The sequence below is a fragment of the Salvia splendens genome, chromosome 9 (assembly GCF_004379255.2).
Source record: "Salvia splendens isolate huo1 chromosome 9, SspV2, whole genome shotgun sequence".
Taxonomy (NCBI): Eukaryota; Viridiplantae; Streptophyta; class Magnoliopsida; order Lamiales; family Lamiaceae; genus Salvia; species Salvia splendens.
The window spans coordinates 4,713,145-4,727,238 of NC_056040.1; the positions used below are offsets into that span (position 1 = coordinate 4,713,145).

Genomic DNA, 14,094 nt, shown 5'->3' on the forward strand with positions numbered 1-14,094 from the left:
GTTACTATTTTGTAAATAAAAGTTAATGTTCACACAAAGGAAATTTATTGTTATTACGAATAAAAATTAATGTTCTCGTAAAATAAATATAATGTTCTTATGAATAAAATTTAATATTCTTGCTAATAAGAATGATGTTCTTGTGCATAAAAATTATTATTCCTGAATAAACGTTATTATTCGAATAAATAAAAGTTTGAATATAAGTTATTGTGTCAATAAATTAAAGTTACTATTCTTGTGAATAAAAATTATTATGTTAAAGAAAATTTATTGTTGTAATATAAAAATTATTATTCTAATTAATAAATGTAATTATTCTTTTGAAAAGGAGATGATTTTAATAAATAATAAAAGAATTATTCTTATTAATTTTTAATAAATAAAAAATAGTTTAATAAATTAAATTAAAAAACTTCAACCCATTGCTACTATTGGGCTTTACTTCAACAAGATTTATTAAATAATGAGGCGGGGAATATATTTGGCGAGCAATTATTTAGATCGATTTTTACTAGGGCTGCCAATTTTCGACACGACACGATAATCCGACACGAATCCGTACGAAATTATTGGGTTGAGGTCAAGTCTTATTGGGTCCGAGTCCTTATCGGGTTGACCCATTAAGAACCCGATAATTTCGGGTTGGGTTCGGGTCGGATGCAGGTCGGATACGGGAACCCATTAAGAAATAATATTATTATTTTTATTATTACTTTAATTTTTTAATTTCTTATAAATTAAGTTTAAATAGTATAAAACAAATTTTAATTGTGTAAATTAGGTTAAAAATTATGGTTTAATCATGTAATATCATATTTAATCGTATAATATCATGTTCGGGTCGTTATCGTGTCGTGTCAACCCATATTATATCGTGTCGATAACGGGTTCGTGTCGGGTGCGGGTCGTGTTAAGATTTGAAGGTAGCAGGCCGGGTTCGTGTTCGGATTTACGGTTTCCTTAACAGGTCGAGTTCGGGTTAGACCTTATTGGGTTGGGTCGTTATCAGGTTGACCCGATAACGACCCAATCCGCACGATTTGCCAGCCATAGTCTTTCCTAATAATCAATATTTTGCTTACATACTTACCGAAATCGGAGTGAAGTCAGAAAATTTTAATTATCAGTTAACTATTTCGGGTAAAAGCCCACTACAATCGATGAGCAAAACCCAATCCATCAAGTCCGTTCTATTTCTTTTGTGGGCTGGACTTGGCCCGGCTTAATAAGTTAGGAACTTAGGATGGAGTTGGGTGTAGGCTAGGGTAGGCTTAAGCCCATCCCCATTTTTTAGTTCTTAGAATTCAATGGTGTGTGGAAATCACTTCTCTTAACATACACCAACGTCAGTGAGTACTGAGAGCACCCGCATCGCTTCTCGATGCGGGCTCTATCTCGTCTCGGAGAGACGAGACCGCATCGAGACAGCGATGCGGGCTCCGTCTCGTCCCCATCCCGTCCCTTGTCTCACCGCGGAGAGGCAGCGAGCCAGACAGCTCGCCATGCGCGTTGGCCACGTGGCGAGCATTGGTTCGTCCGTGACGTCCACTCGCCAGCCCGCGAATAGGCGTCTTTAATTTCCGTTGAAAATGTTTTTTGTTTTTTTTAAAAAATTCAGGAAAATTTTGAAAAATTAAAAAAAAAATCACAAAAATATACTAGCCGTTTATAGCCGTTATTTACAGATTTTTTATTTTTTATTTTTGTATTTTTTTAAGCCCCCAATCACTTCTATAAATATCAAATCATTCCCACAAATTAATCCATCATAAAAAAAACTATCTATTCTCACTCAAACACTCTACATTCATCATCTCAAAACATTATTCTTCTTCCAAATTTAATCCATTCATGGATCCATTTGAGCAAATGCGTCGAATAATGGAAGAATTGCTAGAAGAAGATCGACGTAGGGAGGAGGAGGAAGCCGCGGCGCCTCAAAGGCGATCCCGGATTTACATCCATCATAACCGGGAGGAAGCCGCCGCAAGGTTGGTACGCGATTACTTCTGTGAGAACCTAGTTTGGGGAGAGATCCTACTTCCGTCGCTGCTTCCGCATGTGGAAACCGCTATTTAGGATTTTAATTATGTGTTTTTTTTAGAATTTTAAGTTGTAATTTTATTTTATTTAAGAGCATCCACATTGGGGCGCCCTAAAGCCCGCCCTATGCACCGCCACGTCAACATTTTTATCCTCCTACCATTCCACCTGCAGTGGGGCGCCCTAAGCATTTTCTTTTATTTGAATATTTAAATAACTACAAAAATTGAGAAAACCCTTTATTTCATCTATAAAATTAATCATCTTAATAACTCGAAGAAATAAATTCTCGTTTCACCGAATTCTACTTTTTAATCATAATTTTATTTATTCATTTCGTTTCATCGAATTCTACTTTTTAATCATAATTTTATTTATTCATTTTCCCAATCATACTAATTAAATATAACCTTATTGCGAATAAATTCGTGTAAATCTAAAACTATTTAGGGGCCTACTTTAACGAAGCTAACAAATAATTAATAATGCCCTAAGCATTTTTAATAATTAGTTTTTAAAATATCTCAACTAGCGTTTGTGGTCCAATGGTTAGGATAATTGCCTTCCAAGCAATTGACCCGAGTTTGACTCCCGGCAAACACATTTTTTAAGGAAAATGTGTTGCATCGTCCGCGGCGCCTACAATGGGCGGACGGTGTTGTCTCTTAGTTAAGAGATGGGGTGAAAAGTACAGTGGGTTCCATGAATAGTGAAGAGATGAGACGGTTAAGAGACGGATAAGAGACATGGATGCAGATGGCATGAATCATAACTCTTAGAATTTGATCATGAAAAATAAAAAGTATACTAATAAACAACTCATACCTAAAGAAAATAATATCATATACTTGCTAACTATTTTTATTAAAATTAATTTAGGTTGATCATATATTAATTCCTTTTGTGAAAGTTTTGTTATTAGGAGGTAGCAGATGTACCAAATGATTTGGTTGAAAGATTCATGTTCCGCAAATTTACTAGTAATTGTTCTTACGAAAAACCGACCCATACCTACCAAACTTTTGGTGATGAAACAATTAGAAGTCAATATAAAAGAATCTATTCGAATGCAACTCTAACAAAATATCCCGCGTTCATAATTAATACACCTATTTTTTTGGATTGTCCACAAAAATTAGTTGCTTTCAAAATTTGCCAAGTTTTTTTCTTTAATAAAATAATATTATATATTTTTCACTAAAAACATTTCAATTAAATTTTTTCTCACTCTCTCGTACAATAAATTTTGCATTAAAATATATATGTAGCTCACTATCAATATTATTGATAATAGACAAATTAACGTTGGTATATTTTTGTCCAAGATAAAATAGCACAACAACATACTAATATAACAATATATGAATGCAACTCTAAAAAATTACTAGTACTATATTTTTGCCCACCTAATGAGACATGAAAAACAGTGGGAGGTGGGTCACCTAACAATAGGATTATGTCGTCCTTGCTAAATTATTAATGTGGATTATCATAAAATACTAAAGCCTTCTAGAAGCAGGATGTATTAACTATAGCATGCTCTTGTCCGCGCGTGACAAATCTTGCTTCTTTACTAGTAAATGATTACTATATCTAGTGGACATGGACATATACATCTGCCTGAAAGTTGGTGAGTTTTTATGATACTTAACAAATGAAAAAAGTAGTGTCAAGTGACATACGGCAAACATGCATGGTTCCTATTAATTTTTTCTGTTGAAACAAATTTGATACATATATTTAGATGAATGTTCAATTGGGATTGGCAAATTGATAATGTATTGACAAGACCATAAAAGCTAATTAATAAAATTACACAAAGTCTCTTGTAGTACATAATTAGATTATCCTCAACAATATGTACAGATACAAGTAGTCCATCTCATAAAATTAATATATCATCTCATCATTTTTAATAGTAGTATGTCGACAATTCATTTGTGATGCCTTGACTTGATTATTTTATATTATATGGTTACCCACTTATGGTGGTAATAGAAGTTGTTGGAGAGATGATGAAATACATGAAGGTGATGATGGTGTTTGTTGCAATAATGATTAATACTAATATATTTTATCGTCCTTTTTTTTCAACGGGTGTAGTGTAATTAATATCCACTGATTTGTTCTAATTGTATTATTTTCCCGACAATCTAAATGTATTTACACTGATGGAAATTTCAAAAGAGAAATTAATCACAAACAATAATCAACAGAATTATTAAAGATGACTTGTCAAATGTCATACTCATGATTGATCATCCCAATCGTTTCCTTATCTTTACTACTACTATATATAATGCCTCTAAAAGCGAACAAGTAATAATAGAATAGTCAAACAATTAAAAATAGTCTAATTGTACAAGAAATAAAAAGAAAGTGACAATTGTAAGTGGAGTAAGTGACCACAATCTTCTAGAAACATTAAGACAAAGAGTACAAGTGGAAACTAGCTAGAAAATGCGGAAGACGCTTCAACGAAAACTACTCCTCCATCTTAAATTATTAATTACAAGGCATATATAGCTCTCAAGCTAAACAATTCAAAATTTTCGAAAAAATTAGACAGCGAAAGTTTCTTATTAATTTTCAAGACACTAAAAATTGAATTGGAAAATAGTAAATTATTACAAAAAGAGGGAAAATCGCGTGTGACTGCACATAATAAAATAATACTAGTACTAATATAAACACTGGTAAACAAGGTTTGGTGGGATTCAAAATGTTCTTTTGCAGAATATTTGGAGTCTGTAACAACCCACCACATAAAAAATAAGGCTCCAACAACTTGTATTTTTAATTCTGCCCATCACCCAAAATTGCACCCACTTATCCACAAATAGATTTTAAATTAATTAGTACTACATAATTATAGCCTAATAGAAATGAAACGTGACTCCGCAATAGAATAAGTGCATGGGAGTTTTGACCCAGTTGCAGATTTTGGAGTTCCATAAATAAAACTTTAGCCAACGCTTTTAATCAAACGGATAGAAATCCATATCAACTAAGTAGTATACATTTTTAATTAAATCAAATGTCAATTTAATCTAAAGTATGAACTACTTTAAAATTAAATACAATCAAACTCAAAGATAATGAAATTTTAAAAGTAATATTCTAATTAATGTTGTATGCAAAAAGTTTTGCATATAGCATTAAGAAAGAAAAGGTAAAAAAGACACAAAATTCAAAAGCAACGAAAAACGAATCTAAGCAAAAATAAATGAATGAATACAATACGAACTAATAAAAATTCAATATAATTTTTTTAAAAAAGAAAAGACAAAATATTTTAGTTAAGCTTTGTTTCTTGTTTTTTTAGATTTCATTTGGTGTTTTAGTTTGAAAGATTCCAAAGAAAATGTCAAAAACATTAAAGCATCTTTTGATTTCGTGTTTAGCTTCTTAATTTTTGTGGCATTTTATATAATTGATCTTCGTGTTCATCTTAGTAATTTCAGTTGCATGGTTTAATTATGTTGATTCAAAAACTCCATTGCTAAGTATTGAAGATTAAGTTATTGTTTAGGTAATTTTAGCTTTGGTAGCTTCGTATCTTGATTAAAAGAAAAGTTAGTAAAAATTACAATAATTCCTTTGTTGTATCCTTGGGAGTGTAGTAGCAACCATCGTAATTTTTTCCTTTTTAATTAGCTATCACTTTGGTAGGATAAAGGAAAGAATCGCCTTTTAATTTTCATATACTCCCTCTATTCCATAAAAATATGTCATATTTTCCTTTTTGTCCGTCCCATATAAATAGCTCTTTTACTTTATCATTACGGATTCCACCGTCCACTACACAATTTCAACTATTTATTCTCTTTCTTTTTTACTTATCAATTACACATTAAAACTTATGACAAATCTAAATGGCCTATTTCTATGGGATAGAGGGAGTAGTCTATAAGTAGCTAACTTACATTTTTCTTATGCAACATTATTAGGCACTGTTATTACTCCCACCAATTTTTACTTTAGACCTTTTTTTCGTTCATTAGTAGATTTGCTTAAAAGAACTTCCGATAAAAAAAAATTGAGAATGCAATTATTAGCGTTTGGAAAATTTTAAAAATAATCATAATCTATGACGCAAAAGAAAGTGTCCAAGTTAAGCACAAATTATCTTAATCTTTTGCTTTTTTGGACGTTTTTATTTGTATTCCCTAATTTTAATTAGGACATCAACAATAAAGACACTTTATGAAGAGTTTGTGGTATATAAATAGACACAAATTAACGTCCTTAATAGCATTAAAAAGTGTCATTGTCCGATTTTTTTCTTGGAAAACTTTAAAAGTCTCTTTAATGTTACGAGTACATAAGTCTATATCTTTATTTCTCGAGAGAGTTTTTATAGAGACCCCTTGGTTTTGAAAAGGATATAATTATTGAGTGTAGTCTAAGGACTATATAATACACCACACGGCCTTGTTAGAGAATTATCATTTGTTCTTTTCAATTTGACTTGTGCAAAGGCATGAAAATAGGGATGAAATCCTGCTACACATGCTTTAATACTCCTATATGGTAGTTATACCACCATTAGATTTCTTCACTTGAACTGATTCTTGGATGGAAGAGTGGAGTAAATGGTGGGGTTGAAAATGGAGAAGAAAAAAAACTCAGCATAAAAAGCAGAGCTACCTACCAAAAAATGAAGCACTAACTTAAATGCATTCCCAACCACTTACCAACTTGGTCAAACAACACTAACCCCTCTTTGTCCCTTCCCTCACTCACTCATTCACCTCATTTATATTCCCCCTCTTCCCCCTCACACAATCACTCCCTGTTGCTCTCTCTCTCTCTCTCTCTCTTTTTCTCTGTGTGTGTGGGGGAAAATTACAAACTCACACACATATATAGATAGACATGGGTCGATCCCCTTGCTGTGAGAAGGAGCACAACAACAAAGGGGCTTGGACCAAGGAAGAAGACGAGCGTCTCATCAAGCACATCAAACAGCACGGTGAAGGCTGCTGGAGATCACTTCCTAAAGCTGCTGGTCTCTCTCTCTCTCTTTCATACCCTTTTAATTTTTTAGGTCTTAACAATTTAGGGTTTTGACGATGACATTATTTTCAATTTCTGAGATAGGTTTGTTGAGATGTGGCAAAAGCTGCAGGCTTCGATGGATAAACTACCTGAGGCCTGATCTCAAGAGAGGAAATTTCACCGAGGAAGAAGACGAACTCATCATCAACCTTCACAGCTTGCTCGGCAACAAGTATGTATTTATCTAACATCTTCTACCTTATTAATTTATACTAATCATTAATTTGTCTTAATTAGTAGTTATATTTTAATGTTATAGATGGTCTCTTATTGCTGCTCGGTTGCCGGGGAGAACGGATAACGAGATCAAGAACTACTGGAACACTCACGTGAAGCGAAAACTCATCAGCCGCGGCATCGACCCACAGACACACAGATGCCTCAATCCGAGCAACAAAAGCCCTAGAAATGTGTCCATGCAGACAGACGATATAGCGATGAGAAACGACATCGGTTTTAAGGTAGAGGAATACTCCAACTGCAGCAGCGTGGAATTTTTGCACCCACAGATCAATTTGGATCTATCAATCAGACCTCCTCATCTCTACTGACGAACCCTAATCAATTTGGTTGTCAATGAATGTAACTGCGCATCTATAGATGTGCAGATATTTTTATGGGCCCTTCTTTTATTATAAGTAATTAATTAACTTGGTACTTCATTTTTTTGTGATGTTATTTTTCTTGAAGATGGTGGAGGTAAATGTTACCAACAACCAACAAGAAGCCAGGGTTTTAAATGTGGAGCTTTTTTGGCCTTGGTGTAATCTAGTAACTGATGAACAATCACTTCTCTTCACTCATTTATTATAAGCACCTAGGTTTTAGTATTAATTTTGAGTTTATTTGGGTTGTGAATCTCACTTTATATTGGAATTTGGATTTTTTCTACCTCAAATCCGGCTATCAAATTCGTAAAGTAGCTATGGTTAGCTTTAAATATACTCCCTCAACTTTAGATTAGACACGAGTTTTAATAAATAAGGGGAAAAATAAGAGAGGGGGAGAGAAAAGATAGTGGAAATAATATTAGTGGAGAGTTAAGTCCACATTATTATAATGGTATAAGTGTTAATGGTAATGATATAAGTTGTAAATAAAATGACGTGTAGGGGTAATATGTTGTTTGAATTTTTTAAAATTAGAAAGTTCATACTCTTTAGCGACGGATGAAAAAGGAAATAGTTCATACTATTTGGGGACGGAGGGAGTAAATGAGAGGAACATACTGATTCATCTATTAGTATATCGATTCATAGAAATTTATGGTTAGCTTTAATATAAACGAGAGGAACAAATAGGAATATTTGGTTTTGGCCTTGATTGTAAATAAGGCCGTTGAATTTTGGCGTTCTTCAATAGATAAATACGACCTATTAATTGTTAGGGTTCGTTTTCAGTTTTACTTGTACTCTATATTAGTGGAGTACTAATGTACTGTATGTATTGATACCTACTCAAGTTTACGTTCAATTCAATGTATTTCAACACCAAATTTATCATGAATTTAAGAAGAGATATCATAGAAGTATTCAAATAGAACTGCTACGTCGCTACAAAAGTTATTTTTTAAGGACACAAAATCGAGACACAATTACTTGCATTGAAATTTTTTAAAAAATAACAACAATTTCGGACACAAAAGAAAATGTTCATAAATTAAGGACTAATTAACTAATCTTTTTCTTTTTTTTAGGACACTTCTATTTGCGTCCTCTAATTTTAGTTGTGACACCAACAATAAAAACGTTTTTAAAGCCTTGATGGTATATGTAGAAATACAAATTAGCTGCCTTAATTGCATTAAATAATGTCTTTTTAACAGTTTTTTTTGTTGTAGTGATACATTTCCTAATTAATGAAAATCAATACAAAATACTCCATTTTCCAATTCAAGTAATAGCGTATCTTTATTTTGTAGTTTGCCGTCTGTTAATTTTGCAAAATATTTAAGTGATATTACGTGAATGTTCGGCTGATATTGTCCATTTCAAACAAAACCCTCACGATTTTGTTCTTTATTAACACTTATGCATATATGCAGTTGAAGATGTTAGGAGTTAAGAGTGAGGAAACCGGAGTGTATGCATAAAAACTGCATTAGACTTATTGATAGAAACATAGTTGTACCTACCATGCAAAATGAAACTTTAGTTTTACTAAAAACGGGTTACCCATAAAAAATAAATGCTAGTTAAAGATGAACTGAAAGTCTACAAAAATATGATAAATAAGGACGGCATAGAAAATGTCTGTAAAATAAACGTTAAACTAAACCCAACTCATGAGTCCAATTGATTTTGTGGTGATCTAACAACTTCACTCATCCTGCCAAAAATAATGACACCAAAAATAAAATAAATAAATTTTAAGAGAAACTGAATACACAAAATACAAGTACGAGAAAGCAATGCAACCACCCAATTCACCAAGTAAAAAAATCACAAAAATTGGTAACTATTGTTTTGCAGCATCACATAGAACTACTAGCAGAGTCAGCCACATCCTTGAGTCTCATCTTCCCACGCTCGGCCGAGCCATCGACGGCCCTATCCAGCCGCTTCAGCCACGCGTCGTAGTCCACCGCGTATGGGGTCCCGCATATCCCGTCCACGTAGTCCGCGAACGCCTTCAAGATAGGCGAAACCTCCCCCACCTGCTGCGGTATCACCCTCTTCGCCCAGCTCCTCTGCCTCCACTTGAGCGCCGATTCCATCGAATCCTGCTGCGGCATGGCGCCCCCACACACGTAATACAGCAAGTACACGAGGCTCTCCAAGTCAGACGACGGACACAGCTTCCCATGCTGGAGCGCGTGAGCCGATGAGAACTGCAAGTTCAGCGCCGGGCTGTCTCTGTCCTCCAACGCCGCACGCCCCCACGAGATGAGCACGAACACGCTCCACGCCCTCCCACCTCGTTCCTCAACTATCCGTATGATGTTCTCCGGCCGGATGTCGCCATGAAGGATGTTCGCCCTCTTCGCGCTTCTCAGAGCCGATAAACAGTCCCGGCAGCAGCGAATTGCTTCCTCGGCCGATAAAGGCCCGTCGTGGGCAATGATGGACGAGACTGTTTCCCCGACAGGGCACGTCACTAGCATCGGTGTCCCGCACCACGGATGGTCGCAGCGCCCCTTCGGACTCTGCTTCTCGCACGGCCCGGGGTGGACGATCCTGCCCGACGCGATGATCTCTGGTAAATGCTTGCATGAAACACCCTGCTCTTTGAAGATGTTCACCACTTTGGTCTGCCTCTGAACTTGGTACCACAGGTTCATGTCCTCCCACGACGGCTCCAAGCGAGACGGGTGCGCCCCAACATACAACGTCAATAGCTGCGCATGACAGTCAGCAGCAACAGCGATGTATGAACAGCCATTCCCATCATTTAGAAAATCTTGAATCTGAAAGCTCTTTATCCCATGGTTCTGATCTTCCAACATCAAAATTTGGCCGGGACTGAGGTCCAATCCTCGACCCTTCCTCTTTGAATCGTGATTACTTTCGTTATCTACTTCCACAATTTCTCCATTATAACTGCTCTCGTGTTGATAAGGAACGAGAATGTTATCGTTCTCAACCACTTGGCTCTCCATTCTTCGCTTTTGGAGACGGAGACTGTGTTTTGCTGCAAGAGATGCCATAGACTTCCTCGGGGGACCATTCCATTGCACGATTGAGTAAAACATCGCCATAAGTATTTGCAGGGTTCCTAAATCGCCCCAGTTCACGTTCCCAAGTTTGTTCCATATTCGATCTACACGGGAAATGCTCACTTCTGCATGACACGTGATCCAGTCTACCATCGACTGATAAGGGTTATCCAAATCAACTTCCAGCTTTCCAAGGTCACCACCGAGTTTCAAAACACCTCCAAGATTAGAGTCGAGAACGGATACATAAACATGATCGGTGGTAATTTTATTGTACTTACTCAAACTCCTTGACAGCAGTATATGAATAGCATAGAAGAGAGCTTCACAAATAACCTCAGGGGGAAGCCCACATTCGTCTCCTTTCACGAGATTTTGTTTGAACAAGACAAACTTGACCACATCATCCCAACGAGCGTGTGGGCTGCCTTTGTTTTTTGACATCAAAGCCGCACCACAAAGCCCTCCAAGTCTTCCTCTTGATATTGCCTTGTCAACAGTGTAGAATTTGGAGCCTGGATAACGAGGAAAGGACACAAAATATGGCAACGGTTTATTCCTATGCCAAAATGCATGCCATAGCCCTTCAGCAGCAGTATGTAGAAAATCTTCGAGGGCAAGAAACTCATCTTCTTTAAGATTGTCAGAGGCATACGGAGGGTAAGGCATGCGTAGCAGCTGTTGAAACAGAACTCCCTCCAGTGCAAAGTCAAAGGTTCGAAGGTCATCAATCGAGAAGGGAGAGCTAAAATGATGTTCTTCAGCAGTTGTGTTACTGAATAAATTCTTTCCAACCCATTCCTCTAGATGCTGTGCGAATAAATTGAAGTCAACCAGCTTCAACGAATACTCCTTGAGTACCTTATACACCCGTCTTGAAGTTGGAAGGAATTTGCTTGAATTGCTGGAAGTTGTACGAACAGAAGCCACTGTGGTCATGAAGATTTTATTTGTTAATTTATTTTACTAAGGAGAGGGAATCACAGCATATCAAAGTAGAAAACAACAGAAACACAATGTTCACACTTAAGAAAGGTATAACCAGTTTTAAGTGGCAGCACAGGTTTCTGTAGGGAAAAATATTCATCGAGCTTCATTGGCTCTTCTAAACTGACAGTAAGAAACTCATGTACTTTGTGGATATGTTGAGCTTTAACCTATGACAATCATACGATAGATTTGGAGAGTTTTATTGACAGATTCTGTTCTTTTATGCTTTTTCAAGTTATGACATCATTTATATGGCACACTAATACAGTGTGCAAGCTAGAAAAATATGATGTACATCCAAGACTCGACGCATTAATAACAAGAACAATAATGCACTGCGATACTTTAGTGTAATGATACTGTTTTTTAAAGCTTGGATAGACATTTTCCTTAAGAGAGTCCCTCCTCAGGTGGATATTGATGCTTTTCATGCTGCCATCAAACAATGAATCATGGCAAGCACCAAGGTTAGCTAGTCATGTTCATACACTACCATTATTCAGATGTCACGAAAATTGTGTTTTCATTTTCAGACAAAGATAAACCAAAACTAAAAGGTACATTGAAGAATACATACCAGATGCAGATTTCCTGAAACTTCCCTCCAAACTTGGGCCGGGAGATGAGTCAGAATCATTTTTCTGCATACCTGAATGTATAAATATAGGTAATTACAAGTCAGGGTGTGAAATACGACAAATTTAGAGAAAGAATAAGAAAAGTATCAACAAAGAAATCGACTTCAAGAAAAAATTGTAGACTTAAGAGTTCAACAATATGACTAAAAGAGGGTGACAAACAGAAATAGAAGAAGCACTCTCGTTAATTTGGTAGTAGAACAGAACAAGGGCAAGACACAAAGACAAAGACGTAACAACAACAGTTAGATACATTCAATAACTGGTTGCTAGTGTAAGCATTTTGCAACTTGATAATCCAGGCTTGAGATTCCAGAGCAACAGACACAAAGAGATGGTCTAAACCAAATTAGGAAAAAAAACTCTTTTCCAAGGCAATGCAAATTCCATAGGGTGAAACGAGACAGAAAGCATCTAGCAGTGAAATTTAATCGTTTCTATTGCAGTGTGGGTTCAGAATTTCAAACTATACACAATGATTTTCTTGAAAATGCAGTGCTTTTTGACACAGGTGAAGTTCAAACACAAACCAAAAGCAATTTACATCTAACTTGCTTGTTGAAATGAAAGATCACTCAAAGATACCAAATTGCAGCTAAGTTCCCTCTCTCACTTCCATAAAAGTAATTGAATATCAATAGCTTCACCAGTCATAAATGAATCACATTATTATTAAAAATGGCAATTCAAGCATCAGAGAGTCAAATCCCAAGGAATTAATAAATGAAATATGTTGACCTACGCTATGCCTAATTTCTATCTACCGCCTCTTAACTCCACATTCAGGCATAAGAGATTACTAATTAGGAATCAGAATCATGGACAAGGGCAAAATGCTTCATTTTCTCATAGCTCCCAGCATTCAAGATACGACCTTTAGATATTAAAGTGCAACTAATTTCAATGAAACCGAAAATACAAAAAAAACATAGCACAAATTATAACGCAGAAAAAGTAGCAAATGCGAGCGAGTTTGAGGTTTACAACTCACCGAGTCTCATATTAACTGAAATTTCCAATCTCAACTTCCAAATCTGTGGCGAATCTTGGCTGCAAAATATTCTTGAAACTCAACAACTTCTTCCCACATAATGCCAAGGCATAATGTGGCCCAAATAACAAAGGAGCAAGAATGTAGAGAGAGAGAATGAGAGAGGGGTCAAAAAAGGTAGAAGCTTGGGTAATGGAAATGAATGCAGAATGTGATCCAGAAAACGAAATGGGTGGGGGGGTTTTGAAGGATGATGTTGATGGTGCCTCCCACAAGTTTCTATGCCATTATTCAAATGTATGTGGCTGTTGTTTTGCTCTTGTTCTCATGCCTCTTCTTCTTTTGTCTGCTTTCTGTTCTCTCCCCATTATTATTTTATAAAACTGGTAGAGTATTTACTAAAGAATAATTTGGCCAGAGTGGATCAATGTATTCTTGCATCATGGGCAATGTTGTTTGGATAATTCAAGTATGCTCCCAACCCCCAACTTCTTCACACTGCTATTATTCCTCCTCACATTTAAACATTTGACTTTCAAGTTTGGTAAAAGCTAAAACTGTCCATTTGTTTGTGTCTTACAAATGAATTTTCTTATTTCCAAATTTGTAAAATTTAAACTACGAACCACTTAATTTAACCACAAAAAGCATAGTCAACTCAAACTTTGATTTTATTAAGAGCTTCATAAATGTTATTATCAATTAATATTGTA

General features: G+C 35.6%; 2 protein-coding genes and 1 non-coding gene across 3 annotated transcripts; 2 read left to right on the forward strand and 1 right to left on the reverse strand.

Annotated features, from left to right (window-relative positions):
• Positions 1-2,577: 2,577 nt before the first annotated feature.
• On the forward strand, positions 2,578-2,649 carry TRNAG-UCC. Its single transcript has one exon. It is a non-coding gene; the product is annotated as a tRNA-Gly (tRNA).
• A 4,136-nt stretch (positions 2,650-6,785) lies between these two features.
• LOC121749776 (myb-related protein 308-like) lies at positions 6,786-8,005 on the forward strand. Its single transcript, XM_042144406.1, has 3 exons — positions 6,786-7,057; positions 7,150-7,279; positions 7,367-8,005. Exons 1-3 carry the CDS (start codon positions 6,925-6,927, stop codon positions 7,656-7,658), a joined length of 555 nt encoding a protein of 184 aa, XP_042000340.1. The 5' UTR covers positions 6,786-6,924; the 3' UTR covers positions 7,659-8,005.
• A 1,443-nt stretch (positions 8,006-9,448) lies between these two features.
• On the reverse strand, positions 9,449-13,730 carry LOC121746557. The gene is made up of 3 exons (XM_042140442.1): positions 13,382-13,730; positions 12,330-12,401; positions 9,449-11,691 (listed from the first exon to the last, which is right to left on the reverse strand). The coding sequence occupies exons 1-3, from the start codon at positions 13,389-13,391 to the stop codon at positions 9,581-9,583; spliced, it is 2,193 nt and encodes a 730-aa protein (XP_041996376.1). The 5' UTR covers positions 13,392-13,730; the 3' UTR covers positions 9,449-9,580.
• Positions 13,731-14,094: the final 364 nt, after the last annotated feature.

Coding starts and splice junctions, on each gene's coding strand:
- LOC121749776 (XM_042144406.1), top strand. CDS start 6,925: ATGGGTCGATCCCCTTGCTGTGAGAAGGAGCACAACAACAAAGGGGCT. Junction 7,058..7,149: donor ATCACTTCCTAAAGCTGCTG/GTCTCTCTCTCT, acceptor TTTCTGAGATAG/GTTTGTTGAGATGTGGCAAA. Junction 7,280..7,366: donor CACAGCTTGCTCGGCAACAA/GTATGTATTTAT, acceptor TTAATGTTATAG/ATGGTCTCTTATTGCTGCTC.
- LOC121746557 (XM_042140442.1), bottom strand. Junction 11,692..12,329: donor TTTCAGGAAATCTGCATCTG/GTATGTATTCTT, acceptor TCATGACCACAG/TGGCTTCTGTTCGTACAACT.